At 47.1% G+C, this 19,364-nt stretch overlaps 1 protein-coding gene across 4 annotated transcripts in view; it reads left to right on the forward strand.

The window, feature by feature from the left end:
• DIP2A (disco interacting protein 2 homolog A) overlaps positions 1-19,364 on the forward strand; it is a 121,915-nt gene that overhangs the window by 60,045 nt on the left and 42,506 nt on the right. For all 4 annotated transcript variants that reach the window (XM_010801729.4, XM_002685146.7, XM_005202121.5 and 1 more), the window contains 7 exons: positions 309-418; positions 695-797; positions 1,234-1,298; positions 1,479-1,572; positions 2,503-2,622; positions 3,540-3,654; positions 5,234-5,373. In XM_010801729.4, the coding sequence (XP_010800031.2) occupies positions 309-418; positions 695-797; positions 1,234-1,298; positions 1,479-1,572; positions 2,503-2,622; positions 3,540-3,654; positions 5,234-5,373 (747 nt within the window). The remainder of the gene's footprint in view (positions 1-308; positions 419-694; positions 798-1,233; positions 1,299-1,478; positions 1,573-2,502; positions 2,623-3,539; positions 3,655-5,233; positions 5,374-19,364) is intronic.

The raw sequence follows: 19,364 nt of genomic DNA on the forward strand, positions 1-19,364 counted from the left end.
CTCTGCTAAACTGGGCCCTTGGGCATCCTTTCCTGTCAGCAGCCGCTACAGAGACAAAGGGGCCTTCAGCAAAAGTGGGGCCTTCTTTTAGACCTTGGTGAATCTCGCTCCTCACTTGGCTCAGGGTCTAGACCTGTGTGGACCAGCCTGGCGGCCGCTGGTCATTAAACATAAATACATGAAGCTCAAGTGAGGCAGGGGCTCCTGCCCACCTTTCAGTGGCTCGGGCAGCGTGTTGGACACAGAGGTGTCGGGAGGGACCAGGGCCCTCTGACCCTGCCTCTGTATGTCCCTGTCTGCCCTCACAGGCTGGCCCCCCCTCACCTGGCTGGTGATCGATGGGAAGCACCTGACCAAGCCCCCCAAGGACTGGAACCCGGCAGTGCAGGATGCGGGGCCCGGGACCGCCTACATCGAGGTAGTGCCTTTCTGAGCCCCGCGCTCGGGCACCTCCATGTGTGCTTTTCCTTCACCCCAGAAAGGCACGGTGCCTCACCCAGAGCCGCCCCTGCTGCCTCCCTGGGGACCACCTGTGTGCCCTGTCGCCCCTCACCCACCCAGGGTGAGCCTGACGTCAGCTGAGGGCATCACCTCGAGGGCCCGGGCATACCGTGGGCTCTGGTCGAACCTGTGGTGAGTGAAGGACAGCCTCCAGAAATGTCACCTAATGAGCTCATGCTTTGGAATCTTTCAGTACAAAACCAGCAAGGAGGGAAGTACGGTGGGAGTGGCGGTGTCCCATGCGTCCCTGCTGGCGCAGTGCCAGGCTCTGACCCAGGCGTGCGGCTACTCAGAAGGTAAGGGCTGGGGTGGCTCTCTGGCCCCTCCTAGAGCTTACCCAGTGAGGCCTGTGGGAGGGGAGGGACATGGCATGCTATGGTCCTGGGACTGGAGACTGGGGCGGGGCATGGGAACTAGAGATCCTCCACTGCCCTCTGCTCCACGTCCGAGAGGAGAGGGAGGTGTGCACTCCTGCAGCCTCTGGAGTGTGGCTGCTCCCTGTGTTTCCAGAAGACCAGTCAGCTTGTTCTCTGTGCTAACTCGCAGTTGTGTGATCTGCTTTCACATTTACCAAGATTGTTGACTGGTTGGGACATGGTATTTGGAAGTGCTGTGTATGTTTCCTAGAACTCCTATTTGTTGATGATGTAATCATCTCAGGGTGTCTCTGAAAATGCATGTGACTTGTGAGGAGGGTCGCTTGGTTGTTTAACCATCTTTGTCCACTTTCAGCTGAAACATTAACAAATGTGCTGGATTTCAAAAGGGATGCCGGCCTGTGGCATGGAGTGTTAACAGTGAGTGCTGTGTCTATACTACCTAACTGTGGGGAGGTTGCCAACGTTTTACGCCCATGGGCAACACCAAGCCCCACTGTGGCTGGTGGAGTCAGCCCTTGTGCTGTGAGTAGAGCTCTGACACTCTCTGTGCCTCTCCTGGTGGGGCCCCCCACCCCACAACCGCGGGTCTCTTCACAGAGTATCTTGAAGAGGATACATGTGGTCAGCATCCCATATGCGCTGATGAAGGCGAACCCACTCTCCTGGATTCAGAAAGTGTGTGTGTATAAAGGTAACAGAGGAACGTCGTCTGTCTGTGCGCCCTTCCTTAGACGGGTCTTTGAGTTAGTCTTTGGTGATTAAGAAATAATACAGTAGCACACAGAGCTGCAGGCGGGGGCCAGGGCAGGCACCCCCTGCCCCACAGCCTGACTCTCCAGTGCTGGGAATAGGGGGCTCGTGGAGGATGGCTCTGTTCGGTGTGGCCGTAGACTCCTGACTTCATGCTGTCACATAAATGCTCCTGTTCTTAGCTCTTGAGATGGCATGAATTTGAAGTTAGGGCTCTTCAAGCCACCAGTAGCAAAGCTGATTGTTCAAACAAAGCAGTTTATGATCCAGAGCAGTGGGGCTGCCTGCAGGCCCACACCCACCCTGCTGTCCATCTGGAGTCAGTCGGTGCTTCCTGAGCATGGCCACTCCTGCACCATCCGGGTGTCCCCGGGCTCTGCTCCAGCAGGGCTTGGCGGGTCTGCTGTGTCCTGGGTGCCCCATTCGTGTTGACCACACTAATGATGTTGCCAGTTATGGAGTGCAGACATGGGCTGTGCCCTGTGGGGGGCTGTCTCTGATGACCCTGTCTGACAGATGAAAACTGAATCCTAGGGGGGCGTTTGGCAGTGCCCCTTCCTGCTAGAGGGAGCAGGGTCCCCCTTGTTGGGGAAGGACAGCCAGAGAAGGGCAGCCGAAGAGGGGCAGCTGGGGAAGGGCAGCTGGAGAGCAAGAGGCAGGTGTGGTGGGGGCAGGGAGAGAGTCAGAACGGCCCCTGCACTGAGCTGCCTTCCAGGCAGGCCAGATGGGGGAAGCCCAGAGGCTGGGCTGTGGGAGCACATGGCCTACTCTGTGGGCCTGCCTGCCCGTGACCCAGTGGGCTGTGGGGAGCATGTGGCCTGCTCTGTGGGCCTGCCTGACCGTGACTCAGGCACATCCTGCTCCCCTGCAGCCCAAGCTGCACTGGTGAAGTCCCGCGACATGCATTGGTCTCTCTTGGCTCAGCGAGGTCAGAGGGACGTCAGCCTCAGCTCCCTGCGCCTGCTGATCGTGGCTGATGGTGCAAACCCCTGTGAGTACTGCCCACCCCCCAACCCCGGAACCCCTGTATAGCATGGCCCTGACAACCCTAGGCTCCTGGGTACCTGACTGTTGGGAGGGCACCCCACCTTCTAGCACTCCAAAGCCTCTTATTCCCTCCACCCACCCCTGAGCCCCTCGTCCTGCCTCCAGAGCACCACAGGCCGCTGGCTCCTCTGCGTCTCCACCACACTCTTGGCGCAGCTGCTGAGCCACCAGGAGCCCCTCCCCAGGCCGGCCGTCCCACAGATCCCAGATCCCAGCACTCTGAGTGCCCATCACTTCCCTGATGCTCTGAGTGATCTGGACTGTCTTGTTTGCCCTCTGCTGGACTTAAGGACCCATGGCCAGGTTCCCTCCTTTCCTGAGCCTCCCTGTGGCAGAACGCTGCAGGTCGGGGTGCAGCCCTGGTCCCGGTGGGGGCAAGGCTGTGCTGACTTAGGCCCTGATCAGGCAGCACCACCATAGACGGTGGCTGGGCAAGTGGGCAGAGAGGCAGGGTTGAAGGGCTGGGCTGCCCATGCAGGGAGAGGCATGTTGAAGCCACTGGCAGACTGCAGCTGCGGGGCGCATCCAGGAGCGGGTGCTCACAGGGCTGGGCCGCATGCTGCAGAAGGTTCAACTCCAGCTCTGAGTGGCCGGGGTCGCCTCCCATTTGGCACAGCTGCCAGTAGGTGGGTGAGGCTATCAGACCTCAGACTCCACGCCAGGGGTGAGAGTCAGCTTCTTATTTGCTAGCGATTTGAAAACGCATCCTGTTTTTTGTGGAAACAGCCCCCCCACCACCATGAGACTAATGGGTTGATTGAGGTGAAGGGGTACAGCGTCTGGGCCTGGCGCCAGGCATCTTCCACACTGGGTGCCTGACGGCCTTCCGCTTAGCTCTCGTGTCCACTCTGTCTCATGCAGGGTCCATATCCTCCTGTGATGCGTTCCTCAACGTCTTCCAGGCCAGAGGGCTGAGGCCAGAGGTCATCTGCCCCTGTGCCAGCTCGCCGGAGGCACTCACCGTGGCCATCCGCAGGTAGCTGATCAGTTGCTCTGTCTTTTTACTTGTTCAGCTGAATTACCTGTGAGAGCAAATTTGGTTGATTTGTTCCTGAGCAAGAGAAACTGTGAGCAGTGCCTGGTCTGGGGCCCGTCTCCAGGCGTGTTCATGTCATAGCGGGGCTGCCCCGACTGCCACGTCTGCACGCCCTGTTGGCCACACGTCCCTCCCTGGCTGTCCTGATTTGTGACACAGTTCCATGGTGGCTCCCTGGACCACCATCCCTGGATTATTCCAGCCCAGGACTTGCCCTGTTCTGATGGGGTTGGGAGGCCTGAAAGACACAGCCTCCTGCTCTGTGCTCACCCACATGACTCCCCAGGCCCCAACGGGGTCACCTTCCTGTCAGGCAGGCTAGAGAACCTTCAGAGGAGTTTGTAGGTTAAAACACTCTTGTCACACCCAAGAGTTTTTATTGACTGGAGCTCTAGGTTAACTCCTTCTCCGAAAGAGGTGGTGGGGGACAGCCCCCCGTAAAGTCAGAGGTGTAGGTAAGAGCACAAAGTAGTAAAGTAGGCAGGCTCTGGTTATGGGGGTAGACGCTCGGGGATTTCCAGGGGGACTCCTGAGGCTCGATCCCGCCTTTGCGTATGTCGAGCCTCCTTCCTCATGACCTTTGCCATGGGCGGAGTACCTCACTCTGGCCCCCAACATCCCCAGTCATCTCTGCTCACCTAAGGCTGCTGTCCATGCCCCTCTGCTCACCTAAGGCTGCTGTCCATGCCCCTGAGTACCATCCTCAGGTAGAGGGCAGTGCACTCACATTTGCGGGCACTTTGTTAATTTCCCACTCTCAACTTAGTTGTTAGAGAGTGAGTTTCAGTTGTAGTCTTGTATTATGTTGTTTATTTATCCATGGCAGTAAGAAATCTTAACATGTTGATAAGAATCAGCATTAACAACATCACCTTTATCCTCCCCAGACCACAGTGGGTTCTTCATGCCTTTGTTCTGCGGTGACCTCTTATGCTCAGCAAAGTGGTTTTTCTTACTGGAGGAGACGTGACATTTGATTCTCAGCCTCCCAGCTCCTGCTGCTGTGAAACCAGTCAGGCCCAAACTTGGCATCGCAGCAGCAGCCGCTTTACTGCCCCTGGCTTCTCACAGTCGGGAGTCGGGACCCCTCTTTGGGGCAGTCTGCTGCAGCTCGGTGGCCTTTGGCTGGAATAGGTCGTGCAGCCTGCTGTTCTGCCGTGGCTCCAGGCCACCTCCTCTGGTCTCTGGGTCCTCTGGGCTTGCTCCCAGGAAGCATGGACTCTGCTTACCTGCTGCCTGGGGCTCTGGGCACTGTCCCAGTACTACCTGCCTGGTGGAAGCAGTCACCTTTGTGCCCTCCTTGAAAGGCATGCAGCATCATTGCATGGTCCCCGCAGCCCCCTGGTCCCCTGCTGTGGAGCACATGGGGTGGGGTGTCATGCGGACCTGTGAGGATGCAGCCTGCCCCTGGGGTCTCACAGCCAGCATCCCCACAGCCTAGCACCAGCCGGCTCTTTGCTGCACATCATCCTGTTGTCAGGGAGCTGTCCCCTCGTCAGTTAATAAATTTTGTTTCCAGGCCGCCTGACCTGGGGGGCCCTCCTCCAAGAAGAGCTGTGCTGTCCATGAGTGGCCTCAGTCACGGGGTGATCAGAGTGGATGCTGAGGAGAAGCTGTCGGTCCTCACAGTTCAGGACGTCGGCCAGGTGATGCCTGGAGGTGAGGGCACAGTGGGGTCATAGTGGGGAAGGGTCTTGTACTGTGGCTGGATGGGCTCCAGAGCACACAAATACCAGGCTTCAGATGGTCCATGTGGGCTGGGATTTTTGTTTGTAACATGTTTTCTGTTTTTTGCCTCCCTTTGTATCAAGGGCAGTGTGTTTGCCCCATGACCCTGCCTTGGTCCTCTCAGGGCTGGGGAGTAGTGACAGAGCTCCCCACTGGAAGCTCGTACACCAGGCGGTCACATGCTTGTCCCTTGGCGAGGCCTGCAGCCCTCAGGCCCTCAGCTGCAGGCACCAATGATGGGGTTGTCTTGGTCCTGCCGAGGGCCTGTTAGGTGAGCAGCAGTGGGACCCTAAGGGCTCCAGGAAGGCCACGGGCCTGGATGGTGCACGAGTCACAGGTGGGGCAGCAGTGAGGGAGGGTGATGGCACCGTCTCCCCACAGGGCCCCCCTTAAGCAGTGTCACAGCAGGGAATTTAGAGCAGAGCCAGCCAGAGGCCAGTGGCTTTGTGAGTAGGGGGTGCCCTGCATGTGCTCTGAGGCTGCCCCTTGCCATGGCTACCCTGCGGTGCTCCAGCTCCCCTCCTGCCCGTGCCCACCCTTCTGGCGACCCTGGAGAGCAGCTTCTATCTCCACTCAGGCCCTGTCATGGTGCGCCCTAGTCCCGGGCCCAGGACCATGTCTGCAGCTCTGCCTCTGGTAGGCTCTCAGAACAGGCTGGGCACCAGAGTGAGGGACATGGTTGCATCTGGCCCAGTGGTAGTGCTGGGGATCAGCACACAGAACAAGGATGGACATTTATTAGATTGGTGCAAACATAATTGCGGTTTCAGGTGTAAATTTTAGATCATTGTAACTAGGCTCAAACACATCTTTATTAATCAAAATAGGAACTATTACAGTCAACACATTTTTAAATTTTTTTTTTTCATCTTTAAATTTTTAACTAATTATTTTTTTTTAATTGGAGGTTACAATATTGTAGTGGTTTTTGCCATACATTTACATGAATCAGCCATGGGTGTACATGTGTTCCCCATCCTGACCCCCCCTCACACCTTTCTCCCCATCCCATCCCTCAGGGTCATCCCAGTGCACCAGCCCTGAGCACCCTGTCTCATGCATCAAACCTGGACTGGCGATCTGTTTCACATATGATAATATACATGTTTCAGTACTATTCTCTTAAATCATCCCACCCTTGCCCTCTCCCATAGACTCCAAAAGACTGTTGTATACATCTGTGTCTCTTTTGCTGTCTCGCATATAAGGCCATGGAGAAGGCAATGGCACCCAACTCCAGTACTCTTGCTTGGAAAATCCCATGGACAAAGGAGCCTGTTAGGCTGCAATCCATGGGGTCGCTAAGAGTCGGACACGACTGAGCAACTTCACTTTCACTTTTCACTTTCATGCATTGGAGAAGGAAATGGCAGCCCACTCCAGTGTTCTTGCCTGGAGAATCCCAGGGATGGGGGAGCCTGGTGGGCTGCCGTCTATGGGGTCGCACAGAGTCGGAAATGACTGAAGTGACTTAGCATATAGGGCCATTGTTACCATCTTTCTAAATTCCATATATATGCGTTAGTATACTGTATTGGTGTTTTTCTTTCTGACTTACTTCACTTTGTATAATAGGCTCCAGTTTCATCCACCTCAGTAGAACTGATTCAAATGCATTCTTTTTAATGGCTGAGTAATATTCCATTGTGTATATGTACCACAGCTTTCTTATCCATTCGTGTGCTGATGGACATCTAGGTTGCTTCCATATCCTGGCTATTGTAAATAGTGCTGTGATGAACATTGGGGTACATGTATCTCTTTCAATTCTGGTTTCCTCAGTGTATATGCCCAGCAGTGGGATTACTGGGTCATATGGCAGTTCTATTTCCAGTTTTTTAAGGAATCTCCACACTGTTCTCCATAGTGGCTGTACCAGTTTGCATTCCCACCAACAGTGTTAGAGGGTTCCCTTTTCTCCACACCCTCTCCAGCATTTATTGTTTGTAGACTTTTTGATAGCAGCCATTCTGACCAGTGTGAGATAGTACCTCACTGTGGTTTGGATTTGCATTTCTCTGATCATGAGTGCTGTTGAGCATCTTTTCATGTGTTTGTTAGCATCTGTACATCTTCTTTGGAGAAATGTCTGTTTAGATCTTTGGCCCATTTTTTGTTTGGGTCGTTTATTTTTTTTTCCTTATTTGTTTCCTTAATTTCTCTGTTTTCTCACTGTTAGTGTATAGGAATGTGGATTTATATCCGGCAACTTTAATAATTTTCTGGTGGAGTCTTTTGGGTTGCTATGTAGATGATCATGTCATTTGCAAACAGTGAGAGTTTTACTTCTTCTTTTCCAATCTGGATTCTTTTTATTTCTTTTTCTTCTCTGATTGCTGTGGCCAAAACTTCCAAAACTATGTTGAATAGTAGTGGTGAGAGTGGCCACCCTTGTCTTGTTCCTGACTTTAGGGGAAATGCTTTTAATTTTTTACCATTGAGCATAATGTTTGCTGTAGGTTTATCATATATGGCTTTTATTATGTTGAGGTATGTTCTTCTATGCCTGCTTTCTGGAGGGTTTTTTATCATAAATGGATGTTGAATTTTGTCACAGGCTTTCTCTGCATCTATTGAGACAATCAAATGGTTTTTATCTTTCAATTTGTTAATGTGGTGTATCACATTGATTGATTTGCAGATATTAAAGAATCCTTGCATCCCTGGGATAAAGCCCACTTGATCATGGTGTGTGATCTTTTTGAAAGGTTGTTGTTGAATCACGCGAATACACCGGGATTCTTGGCCCCTGGAGGAGAAGAATTCAATCCGGGGCCAGAGACGAGGCTTGATCGCTCAGAGCTTTTGTGTAATAAAGTTTTATTAAAGCATAAAGGAGATAGAGAAAGCTTCTGACATAGGCATCAGAAGGGGGCAGAAAGAGTACCCGCTTGCTAGTGTTAGCAATGAAGTTATACACTCCAAAGAATGGAGGTTGTAAAGACCTCATCAGACCTACTCCCATAATTTACATTTTAAGATAACAGAATTAGCCAGAAGGTTTAATCCAAAGACTGTCCTCAGGCAGGATACATTATTGTTATCTAATCCTAAGGAATGTGGAGAGAAAAAAAAGTTTGTCCTTTGTTCCTCCTTGAGAATTCACGGACCCCTAGACTCCCTATCAACCTGCCTAGGAACTGACTCTCATTCCTCCCTTTTCTTTTAGGAGAACTATGTTGCCTAGGGAAAAGGGACATCGTTCTCATTCCATAACTGCTTCCGAGCTGACAAGGGGCGTTGTCCCTAAATTGGTGAGGCAACATATTCTCCTAATCCTCATATTGAGGATATCTGATCCAGGAGCCCCAAATAGTAGCTGGAGGAAGCTACAGCAGTAGCAGGAGTTTGAGCAACCATTTGTAACTTAAAAGCTTTCATGAGGCTAGAAACAAATCCATTTATACAATTACAGATGCAGGGAGCAAACAGCAAGAACAAAACAACCAGAATTATTGTAATTAAGATAGTTGTCCACCATGGGGAACTAGTTAACATCTCCCAGAGTGAGGCAGTTGAGGCTTCAGGAGTATCCATGGCCCTAATCATCTTGTTCATGTGGTTAGTAAAATGAGTACCATTCGTGCTCATATCAGGTATATATGTACAGCATTGGGTATGAATAATGGCACAAGTTCCTCCCTGTGCAGCTGTCAGAATATCTAGAGCCAATCTGTTTTGTAAAACCACCTTTCTAATTTGTGCTTGTTCAGCATTAAGAGCTGAAATAGCCTTTTGAGAATCTTGTAATGCCTGTTGAATAAAATTAGTCAAAGCATCCACTCGTAACATAACATCTGTAGTTCCCAAAGAGGGAACAAACGCTGCAGCCAAATAATCATACCAATGAAATACAGACCTTGCCCACCCAGTTTTAAGGTGGGGTAAATTAGCAGGCTTTTCTGGAAGCTCTGAAAATATAAAGCCATGAGTAAACGCTAGACCCAGGGTGCATCTCCCTATCCAACCAGGGGGAAGCCATGCCCATAGGTAAGAGCCACATATCCAATAAGTCCCGTTTGGAGCAAGCCAGCGTGACTGAGATATCCAGTCCCAATTCGTGCCTGGCCAGACAAAGGGAGAACCTGAACTGGGATTGGAAAACACGGGAATGATTACATTGCATGTTTCCTGAGACAAATATCCCAATTGTTTCCAATCATTGTAATTAAGTTGTTGGCTAACTTTTGGGGACGGCTCTGTTTGTTCCCAGCATATAGAGGCAGTAGATATTAAACGTCCTTTTTCAGGAGTTAGCCATATAACCTCATCCCATATTTGATAAACGTCAGGTAAAAAACCATTAGATCTAGACCTATTTGCCTTATATGTAGCAAAATAGTCATTGAACCGAGACAATGTATAATCAAAATTAAAAGTCACATTATTTCCATAGTTAGAGTACAAAGTGTTGCACCAGTCCATTTTAGGGTTGGTAGATGTCATCAGATGAAGAAGAGGTGTCGCATGTGATTGTTGTCAAAGGTATTCACAGACTTGGAGAAAGTCTTTTCCTTGAAGTGGGGATGTCCACCACGGGAAGCCTTCCACTGATGAAGAGGGGAGCACTCCGCAGACCCAGCAGTTAGACCGATTGTGGAATGCAGCATAGGAGTGAGTCCAGGACAGGAAGACATTGTCTTGAGGATCCAACGGCAGACTCAGGATTTTTGGAGTCAGCAGAAGTAGACTCACATAGATTATCAGGCCCATCTGCTGCCCTTTGCTTAACTCTAGAGCTCGGGTCAGAGCCACAAGCTCCGCTAACTGAGCACTCATTCCCTGGGGGAGAGATTTTGCTTCCAAAACCTGTTCAGCAGTCACCATGGCGTAACCTGCTTTACGCTTTCCATCCCGAACAAAAGAACTGCCATCTGTAAATATTTCCATGTCAGGATTGTCTAATGGGGTATCCTTTAGATCCTCCCGAGCTGCATAGTTTAAAGTTAGGAATTGAGAACAATCGTGGTCAGGTGTTTCATTTTCCTTCTCAGGAAGGAAAGTGGCAGGATTTAAATTTCCACAAACTTTAAGCTTAGTTACTGGTCCTTCTAACAACAATGACTGATACTTAAGAAGCCTACTGTCTGTCATCCAAATATTAACCTTAGAATTTAAGATTCCACTCACATCATGAGAAGTCAGTATAGTAAGGTTTCGTCCATTAATTATTTTTAAAGCTTCAGGTGCTAATAAAGCCACTGCCCCAATTACTCTTAGGCAGTGCGGCCACCCACGTGAAACTACATCTAATTCTCTGCTTAGATAAGCAATAGGTTGCTGGTGAGGCCCTCGGGGTTGTGTCAAAATTCCCAATGCCACATCTTTTCTTTCAGTGACAAACAAATTAAATTCTGACCCTGTGGGCAAGCTCAGAGCTGGAGCTTGCAGGAGAGCAGTCTGAAGAACCTTAAAAGCCTTTTGAGTTTCTGGAGACCAAACCAGTTTGTCGGTTTGGGCCTGCTGAGTTTCATCTATAAGTTTATGTAAAGGCCGGGCAAGTTCCCTGTAACCCAGAATCCAAATGCGACAGTAACCTGTAATTCCCAAAAATCCTCTCAATTGTCTTAAAGTCATAGGTAGGGGGTGATTTAGTATAGGTTTAATTCTCTCAGGGCCTGTGGCCCTAGTTCCTTCTGATATGATTAGGCCCAGATATCTAACCGACTGTTGACAAAGCTGAGCCTTTTCTCTTGATGCCTTGTAACCACAGCCTGCCAGAAAGTTTAAGAAATCTTCTGAGGCTCGCGAACAAGCTTCCTCTGTCTCAGCACAGAGCAAAATATCATCTACATACTGTAACACCACCGCTTCAGAGCTATTAAAGTTTTGTAGATCCCGTGACAAACTTTGTTCAAATAAGTGAGGACTGTCACGAAATCCCTGGGGCAAAACTGTCCAGGTTAACTGAGAAGCTGATTGTGTAAGGTCTTCAAAGGCAAATAGAAATTGACTTTCTTCCGCCAAAGGCACTGAATAGAAGGCATCCTTTAAATCAATTACTGACAAATATTTGGCCCGTTCAGGAATTTCAGACAATAGAGTATAAGGATTAGGCACCATGGGGTATAAAGGAACTACAGCCTCATTTATTATTCATAAATCTTGAACTAGTCTCCATTTACCATTCAATTTCTTTATACCCAAAATAGGAGTGTTGCAAGGACTGTTACAGGGAATTAATAGTCCCTGCTCCTTTAAATTTTTGATGATGGGTTTTAACCCTTCCTTAACTTCAGGTTTCAGTGGATACTGCTTCTTACGTGGAAATACGTGCAGGTCTTTGAGCTTAACAACTACAGGAATAGCATTTTGTGCTCGACCCACAGATTTCCCATCAGCCCATACTCTAGGATTTACATTTTGTTCAACTAAAGGGAGAGAAAGGGAAGGCTCCGTATTCATGAAAACAGAGGCGTGGACCTTGCTCAGTATATCCCTCCCCAAAAGGGGTGAGGGAGATTCTGGCAAAATCAGAAACTCGTGTGAAAACAGCACAGAATCCCAGTTGCAAGATAAAGAATAACTGAAATAATACCTTTTAGCTCGTCCAAACAGTCCCATTACGGAAGTGGATCGGGAAGAAAGTGGGCCAGGGGCTTCAGTAAGCACAGAATAAGTTGCCCCAGTATCTAAAAGGAAATTGACGGATTGGCCCCCCACAATTATTAATACCCGGGGTTCTTCAGGTGTATTAGGATGGGAGCTTGTGTGGGGACCCCCGGGCACCTTCAGTCCTGATTGTCTTGAGAGTCTGACCCTGGAGACCTACGCCTCTGGGGGCAGTCTCTCTTCCAGTGTGGTCCTTTGCAGACCTGACATGGAGCTGGGGGCGACTTAGATGCCTGAAGGCAATCCCGTTTGAGGTGCTCCTCCTTTCCACAGTAATAGCAAGCCCATCCCTTTTCACCTGGGCCCCTCTGGGCATTTTTCTCAGGCTGTTTAAGAACGTTTTTCATAGCCATGGCGAAGGCTTCCGCCTTTTCCTTTGTCTTTTTTTGCCTTTCTTTCTTTTCCTCATATTCCCTACCATAATAGACTGTCTGAGCCAGTTGTAACAGAGTATCTAAAGACTGATTTGGTCCATACGCCCATTTTAATAGCTTACGGCGGATATCTGGAGCCGACTGAGTGAGAAATCTATCCTTTAAGATCGCTTTTCCCTCTTCACTTTCGGGATCAATCTCAGTGAATCTGCGAAGGCCTTCTCTCAGTCTATCTAGGAATTTACCAGGAGCTTCCTTCTCCTCCTGTTCTATGTCTGCCAATTTGCCATAGTTTAAAGGCTTAGAACATGCCTGCCTAAGTCCTTCAAGAATACATCTAACCAAATGATTCTGATCCCATCTTCCTTTAGCTGTGTCGTAGTCCCAGTCTGGTTCTGTAGTTGGGACCGCCTGATTCCCAGTGGGGAGGGCCGCTATCTCATTCTCCCTCTTCCCTACTGATTCATTACCAAGCCATTCATCTCCATAAGCAACCGCTTTTCCCAAAACTTGAGTCTTTGACTCGGGAGTCAGCATTTGTCCCAAGATATACATCACATCCTTCCAAGTGAGGTCATAAAGCAGAGTAACACCTTTAAAGGCTCTAATATATTTTTCTGGGTCCTCTAGTCTCCCAGATCCTCCTTGATTCTTTGTATTTCTTGATAAGAGAAAGGCTTATTAACTCTCACAGACTGATTATTTCTCCCAGTGGGTGTTTCATAAAGAGGCAACAGCTTGTGTGGCTGTTCCTCAGTCTCTCTGGCTGCTCTGCGCATATGATCCTAGGGATAGATTGGAGAAACCTGTTTTTCCTCTTTTCTTTGTCTCCTGTCCTCCATCTCATCTCTTACTTCGATGATCTGAGTGTCTACTGAAACCAGAGTAGTCTGAGGTCGTACTGAGACAGGAGATGTAAAGGAGGGAGCTGAAGGTTTCACGCCCAAATCTATACCCTTAGGACATAAGTCTGGCATATTTCACTGAGAGAAAAAGGGCAACACATATGCTACTTCTACCCATTTCCCTTGTTCCTTACAGAACCGGTCTAATTGTAGAACAGTATTATACTTAAGAGACCCTCCAACTGGCCACCGTTCGCCATCCTCCAGTGGATACCGTGACCACGCAGTATCACATAGGAAGACCAGGTGTGTCTTCTTTAAGCCCTGGGGATCAAATCTATCCCAGTTTTTCAGGATACATTTCAAAGGAGTGAGGCTGGAATTGTTAGCTCCCATCTGTAAGAGAGAAAAAAAGCGACCAGCACCATTTTTCTACTGGAGGCGTCCCTCCCTGCTCTAGATGGGGGTGTAGACAGACGTTACACCAAAAGCTTTTCCTTCCTGGTCGGACTTAGTCTGTCCCTTACCGACGCAGGCACCGTACTCGTCCCTCCCAGTTCTGCCACCGAGATGGGGTGGGGATGTACCAGGGGTAGACTTGATAGCATCCCTACTTGACGTCCAGCTCTTCACCTTTAACCTTGCTTGCCTCTGATGTCACCCGCGGTGAATCAGAGTAACCTTCGGATTGCCTCCCAAGCTGAGACTACTAGGAGAAACATTCGTCACCTGAGTGCCTGTGCACAACCCTGAGTATTTCCTGACTACAATAAGACCGACGTGAACATAAAACTGAGATGTTCTTTCCAAGCATCACCACACCAGTATAACAGCCTCCTCTGATCTACTAAGAGTCGGCGTTACCAAAGAAAAAAACCCATTGCAGTCCCAATCTGAGTAACCTTTCACCTCAGAGATGTTCTGGGAGCTAGAGCTCCATCTAGCTTCCGAACTTTCGATTCCTAGCGAGGCTAGGCGCTTTATTGGCTACCAATCCAAGTTTGGGACCTAAGCCACAGTACACAATAACAGTATAGATCACAAGTCCCTTGAAAGTCTATGATCCAATAGATTAGGTTAGTACTTCTAATTCCCAAGGAGTTATGAAATGGTCAAAGAGACCGAAAAGTTTGACCGAGAAAGGAGAGTTCGGTCCACACACTTTGCCCATTTCTGGTCGGTTCCTGAAGGAGACATTGGGTGCCTCTTGGCATTGGCAGGTTGATATAACACCCTGACAGGTTTCTGCCATAAGCCCTATGAGATCACCGTGGGACCACAGAGCAGGGCTCCTTACTTGCTTCACGCAGGGCATGCCATTCATTCACACAAGCACACAGTAGAGTTAGTAAAGCACAGCAGAAAACGTGTTCGCTAAGAGAACAAAGAACTCAGGCTCCAAGCATCCTTACCTTGTCCTGAAGGATCCTGGATGAGCCCCCAAGATGAAAGGTTGTTGTTGAATCACGCGAATACACCGGGATTCTTGGCCCCTGGAGGAGAAGAATTCAGTCTGGGGCCAGAGACGAGGCTTGATCGCTCAGAACTTTTGTGTAATAAAGTTTTATTAAAGTATAAAGGAGATAGAGAAAGCTTCTGACATAGGCATCAGAAGGGGGCAGAAAGAGTACCCGCTTGCTAGTGTTAGCAAAGAATGGAGGTTGTAAAGACCTCATCAGACCTACTCCCATAATTTACATTTTAAGATAACAGAATTAGCCAGAAGGTTTAATCCAAAGACTGTCCTCAGGCAGGATACATTATTGTTATCTAATCCTAAGGAATGTGGAGAAAGAAAAAAAGTTTGTCCTTTCTTCCTCCTTGAGAATTCCAGACCCCTCTCTCCTTGGGGACCCCTAGACTCCCTATCAACCTGCCTAGGAACTGACTCTCTCATTTTTAATATGTTGTTGGATTCTGTTTGCTAGAATTTTGTTAAGGATTTTTGCATCTGTGTTCATCAGTGATATTGGCCTGTAGTTTTCTTTTTTTGTGTGGTATCTTTGTCTGGTTTTGGTATTAGGGTGATGGTGGCCTCATGGAATGAGTTTGGAAGTTTACCTTCATCTGCAGTTTTCTGGAAGAGTTTGAGTAGGATAGGTGTTAGCTCTTCTTAAATTTTTGGTAGAACTCAGGTGTGAAGCCATCTGGTCCTGGGCTTTTGTTTGCTGGAAGATTTCTGATTACAGTTTCAATTTCCATGCTTGCGATGGGACTGTTAAGATTTTCTCTTTCTTCCTGGTTCAGTTTTGGCAAGTTATACTTTTCTGAGAATTTGTCCGTTTCTTCCAAGTTGTCCATTTTATTGGCATCTAGTCGCTGATAGTAGTCTCTTACGATCCTTTGTTTCTGTGTGGTCTGTTGTGATTTCTCCATTTTCATTTCTAATTTTGTTGATTTAATTCTTCTCCCTTTGTTTCTTCATGAGTCTGGCTAATGGTTTGTCTATTTTATTTATCTTCTCAAAGAAGCAGCTTTTAGCTTTGTTGATTTTGGCTATGGTCTCTTTTGTTTCTTTTGCATTTATTTCTGCCCTAATTTTTAAGATTTCTTTCCTTCTACTAACCCTGGGTTCTTCATTTCTCCCTTTTCTAGTTGCTTTATGTGTAGAGTTAGGTTACTTATTTGACTTTTCTCTTGTTTCTTGAGGTAAACTTGTATTGCTGTGAATCTTCCCCTTAGCACTGCTTTTACTGAGTACTGTAGCTTTTGGGTTGTTGTGTTTTCATTTTCATTCATTTCTATGCATATTTTGATTTCTTTTTTGATTTCTTCTATGATTTGTTGGTTATTCAGAAGTATGTTGTTTAGCCTCCATATGTTGGTATTTTTGATAGTTTTTTTTGCCTGTAGTTGACATCTAATCTTACCGCATTGTAATCAGAAAAGACGCTTGGAATGATTTCAATTTTTTTGAATTTACCAAGGCTAGATTTATGACCCAGGGTGTGGTCCATCATGGAGAAGGTTCCGTGTGCACTTGAGAAAAAGGTGAAATTCATTGTTTTGGGGTGAAATGTCCTATAGATATCAATTAGGTCTAACTGGTCCATTGTATCGTTTAAAGTTTGTGTTTCCTTGCTAATTTTTTGTTTAGTTGATCTATCCATAGGTGTGAGTGGGGTATTAAAGTCTCCCACTATTATTGTGTTACTGTTGATTTCCCCTTTCATACTTGTTAGCATTTGTCTTACATATTGCGGTGCTCCTATGTTGGGTGCATATATATTTATAATGGTTATATCTTCTACTTGAATTGATCCTTTGATCATTATGTAGTGTCCTTCCTTGTTTCTTTTCACGGCCTTTCTTTGAAAGTCTATTTTATCTGATATGAGTATTGCTACTCCTGCTTTCTTTTGGTCTCTATTTGCATGAAATATCTTTTTCCAGCCCTTCACTTTCAGTCTGTATGTGTCCCTTGTTTTGAGGTGGGTCTCTTGTAGACAGCATATATAGGGGTCTTGTTTTTGTATCCATTCAGCCAGTCTTGGTCTTTTGGTTGGGGCATTCAACCCATTTACATTTAAGGTAATTATTGATAAGTATGATTGTGTTGTCATTTACTTTGTTGCTTTGGGTTCGAGTTTATACACATTTTCTGTGTTTCATGTCTAGAGAAGATCCTTTAGCATTTGTTGAAGAGCTGATTTGTTGGTGCTGAATTCTCTCAGCTTTTGCTTGTCTGTAAAGCTTTTGATTTCTCCTTCATATTTGAATGAGATCCTTGCTGGGTACAGTAATCTGGGTTGTAGGTTTTTCTCTTTCATTACTTTAAGTCTGTCCTGCCATTCCCTTCTGGCCTGAAAACTTTCTATTGAAAGATTAGCTGTTATCCTTATGGGAATCCCCTTGTGTGTTATTTGTTGTTTTTCCCTTGCTGCTTTTAATATTTGTTCTTTGTGTTTGATCTTTGTTAATTTCATTAGTATGTGTCTTGGGGTGTTTCACATTGGGTTTATCCTGTTTGGGGTTGTCTAGGTTTCTTGGACCTGGGTGGCTATTTCCTTCCCCATTAAAATGGAAGTTTTCAACTATTATCTCAAGTATTTTCTCATGGCCTTTCTTTTTGTCTTCGTCTTCTGGGACTCCTATGATTCGAATGTTGGGGTGTTTGACATTGTCCCAGAGGTCTCTGAGGTTGTCCTCATTTCTTTTAATTCTTTTTTCCTCTCTGCTTCATTTATGTCCACCATTCTATCTTCCACCTCACTTATCCTATCTTCTGCCTACATTATTCTACTGTTGGTTTCCTCCAGAGTGCTTTTGATCTCATTTGTTGCATTATTCATTATTGATTGACTTTTTTATTTCTTCTAGGTTCTTGTTAAACATTTCTTGCATCTTCTCAATCCTTGTCTCCGGGTTATTTATCTGTAACTCCATTCTGTTTTCAAGATTTTGGATCATTTTTGCTATCATTATTCTGAATTCTTTTTCAGTTAGACTCCCTGTCTCCTCTTTTGTTTGGTTTGGTGGGTATTTATCATGTTCCTATACCTGCTGAGTATTTCTCTGCCTTTTCATCTTATTTAGATTGCTGTGTTTGGGGTGGCCTTTCTGTATTTTGGCAGTTTGTGGTTCCTCTTTATTGTGGAGTTTCCTCCGTGTGAGTGGGGTTGGACAAGTGGCTTGTCAAGGTTTCCTGGTTAGGGAAGCTTGCATTGGTGTTCTGGTGGATAGAGCTGGATCTCTTCTCTCTGGAGCCCAGTGAAGTGTCCAGTAGTGAGTTTTGAGGTGTCTCTGGGTTTGGTGTGACTTTGGGCAGGCTGTATATAAAAACTCAGGGCTATGTTCCTGCGTTGCTAGAGAATTTGTATGGTATGTCTTGCTCTGGAACTGGTTGGCTCTTAGGTGGAGATTGGTTTCAGTGTAGGTATGGAGGCTTTTGGATGAGCTCTTATCGATTAATGTTCCCTGGAGTCAGGAGTTTTCTGGTGTTCTCAGGATTTGGACTTAAGCCTCCTGCCTCTGGTTTTCAGTCTTATTCTTACAGTAGCCTCAAGACTGCTCTATCCATACAACACCTATGATAAAACATCTAGGTTAATGGAGAAAAGATTCTCCACAGTGAGGGACACCCTGAGAAGTTCACAGAGTTACATGGAGAAGAGAAGAGAGGGAAGGGAGATAGAGGTGACCAGGAGGAGAAGAGGGGAAATCAAAAGGTGGGAGAGCAATCTAGCCAGTAATCACTTCCCTATGTGCTCTCCACAGCCTGGAATACCCAGGGAGGTTCACGGAGTTACATAGAGAAGAGAAGAGGGAGGAAGAAGATAGAGGTGACCAGGAGAAGAAGTGGGGTGGGTCAAAAGGAGAGAGACAGATCTAGCCAGTAATCTGTTTCCTAAGTGTTCTCCACAGCCCAAAATACCCAAAGAGATTCACAGAGTTGGGTAGAGAAGAGAAGGGGCGGGGAGAAGATAGAAGTGACCCTAGGGGAGAAAAAGGAGAGTCAAAGGGGGAGAGGGCAATCAAGCCAGTAATCACACTTGTAAGTAAAAATGGGTACTGAAGATTGGATTCTTAAAGGTACAGAATTGATAACAAATACCAAAAAGCAAAGATTAAAAATCTAGAGTAGATGTTAGACTGTCAAAAATACAATATTAAAAAAACAAAACACAATCAGAAAAATTTTAAAAACATGTATGAAATTTGCTTTAAAAATAGGGTCTTTTTTTTTGCAAGGTAATAGTAGTTTATAAAAATGAAAATTAAAGGGGGTAATAAAGGACTTAAACTTTTTTTAAATTTAAAAAGTGAGAATAGTAGAAATATATCTAGGAATTTCTCTGGAGCTGTTGAGAGCAGTGTGGGGTCAGTTCAGTTTCAGATAATTTCTTGTTCCAGCTTATACTTCTCAAGGTCTGTAGGCCCTTTCCACTGCAGTTGGTGCTAACTACAGGGTTTTAATCTGTTGCACCTGTCACTTCCAAAGCGGTTCCCTCTGTTTCTTTTGGTTTCTTCTGTTTGCAAGTCTCTTCAGTGTCTAATTTCTGCCTTGACACAAGGGGGCAAAGGTGGTCACATATTTAGGCTCACTTGTTCAGTCATGCTGTGGGGAGGCAGGAACAATGCAAACAAATAT

This window comes from Bos taurus, chromosome 1, assembly GCF_002263795.3.
Source record: "Bos taurus isolate L1 Dominette 01449 registration number 42190680 breed Hereford chromosome 1, ARS-UCD2.0, whole genome shotgun sequence".
In the NCBI taxonomy this organism is placed as follows: Eukaryota; Metazoa; Chordata; class Mammalia; order Artiodactyla; family Bovidae; genus Bos; species Bos taurus.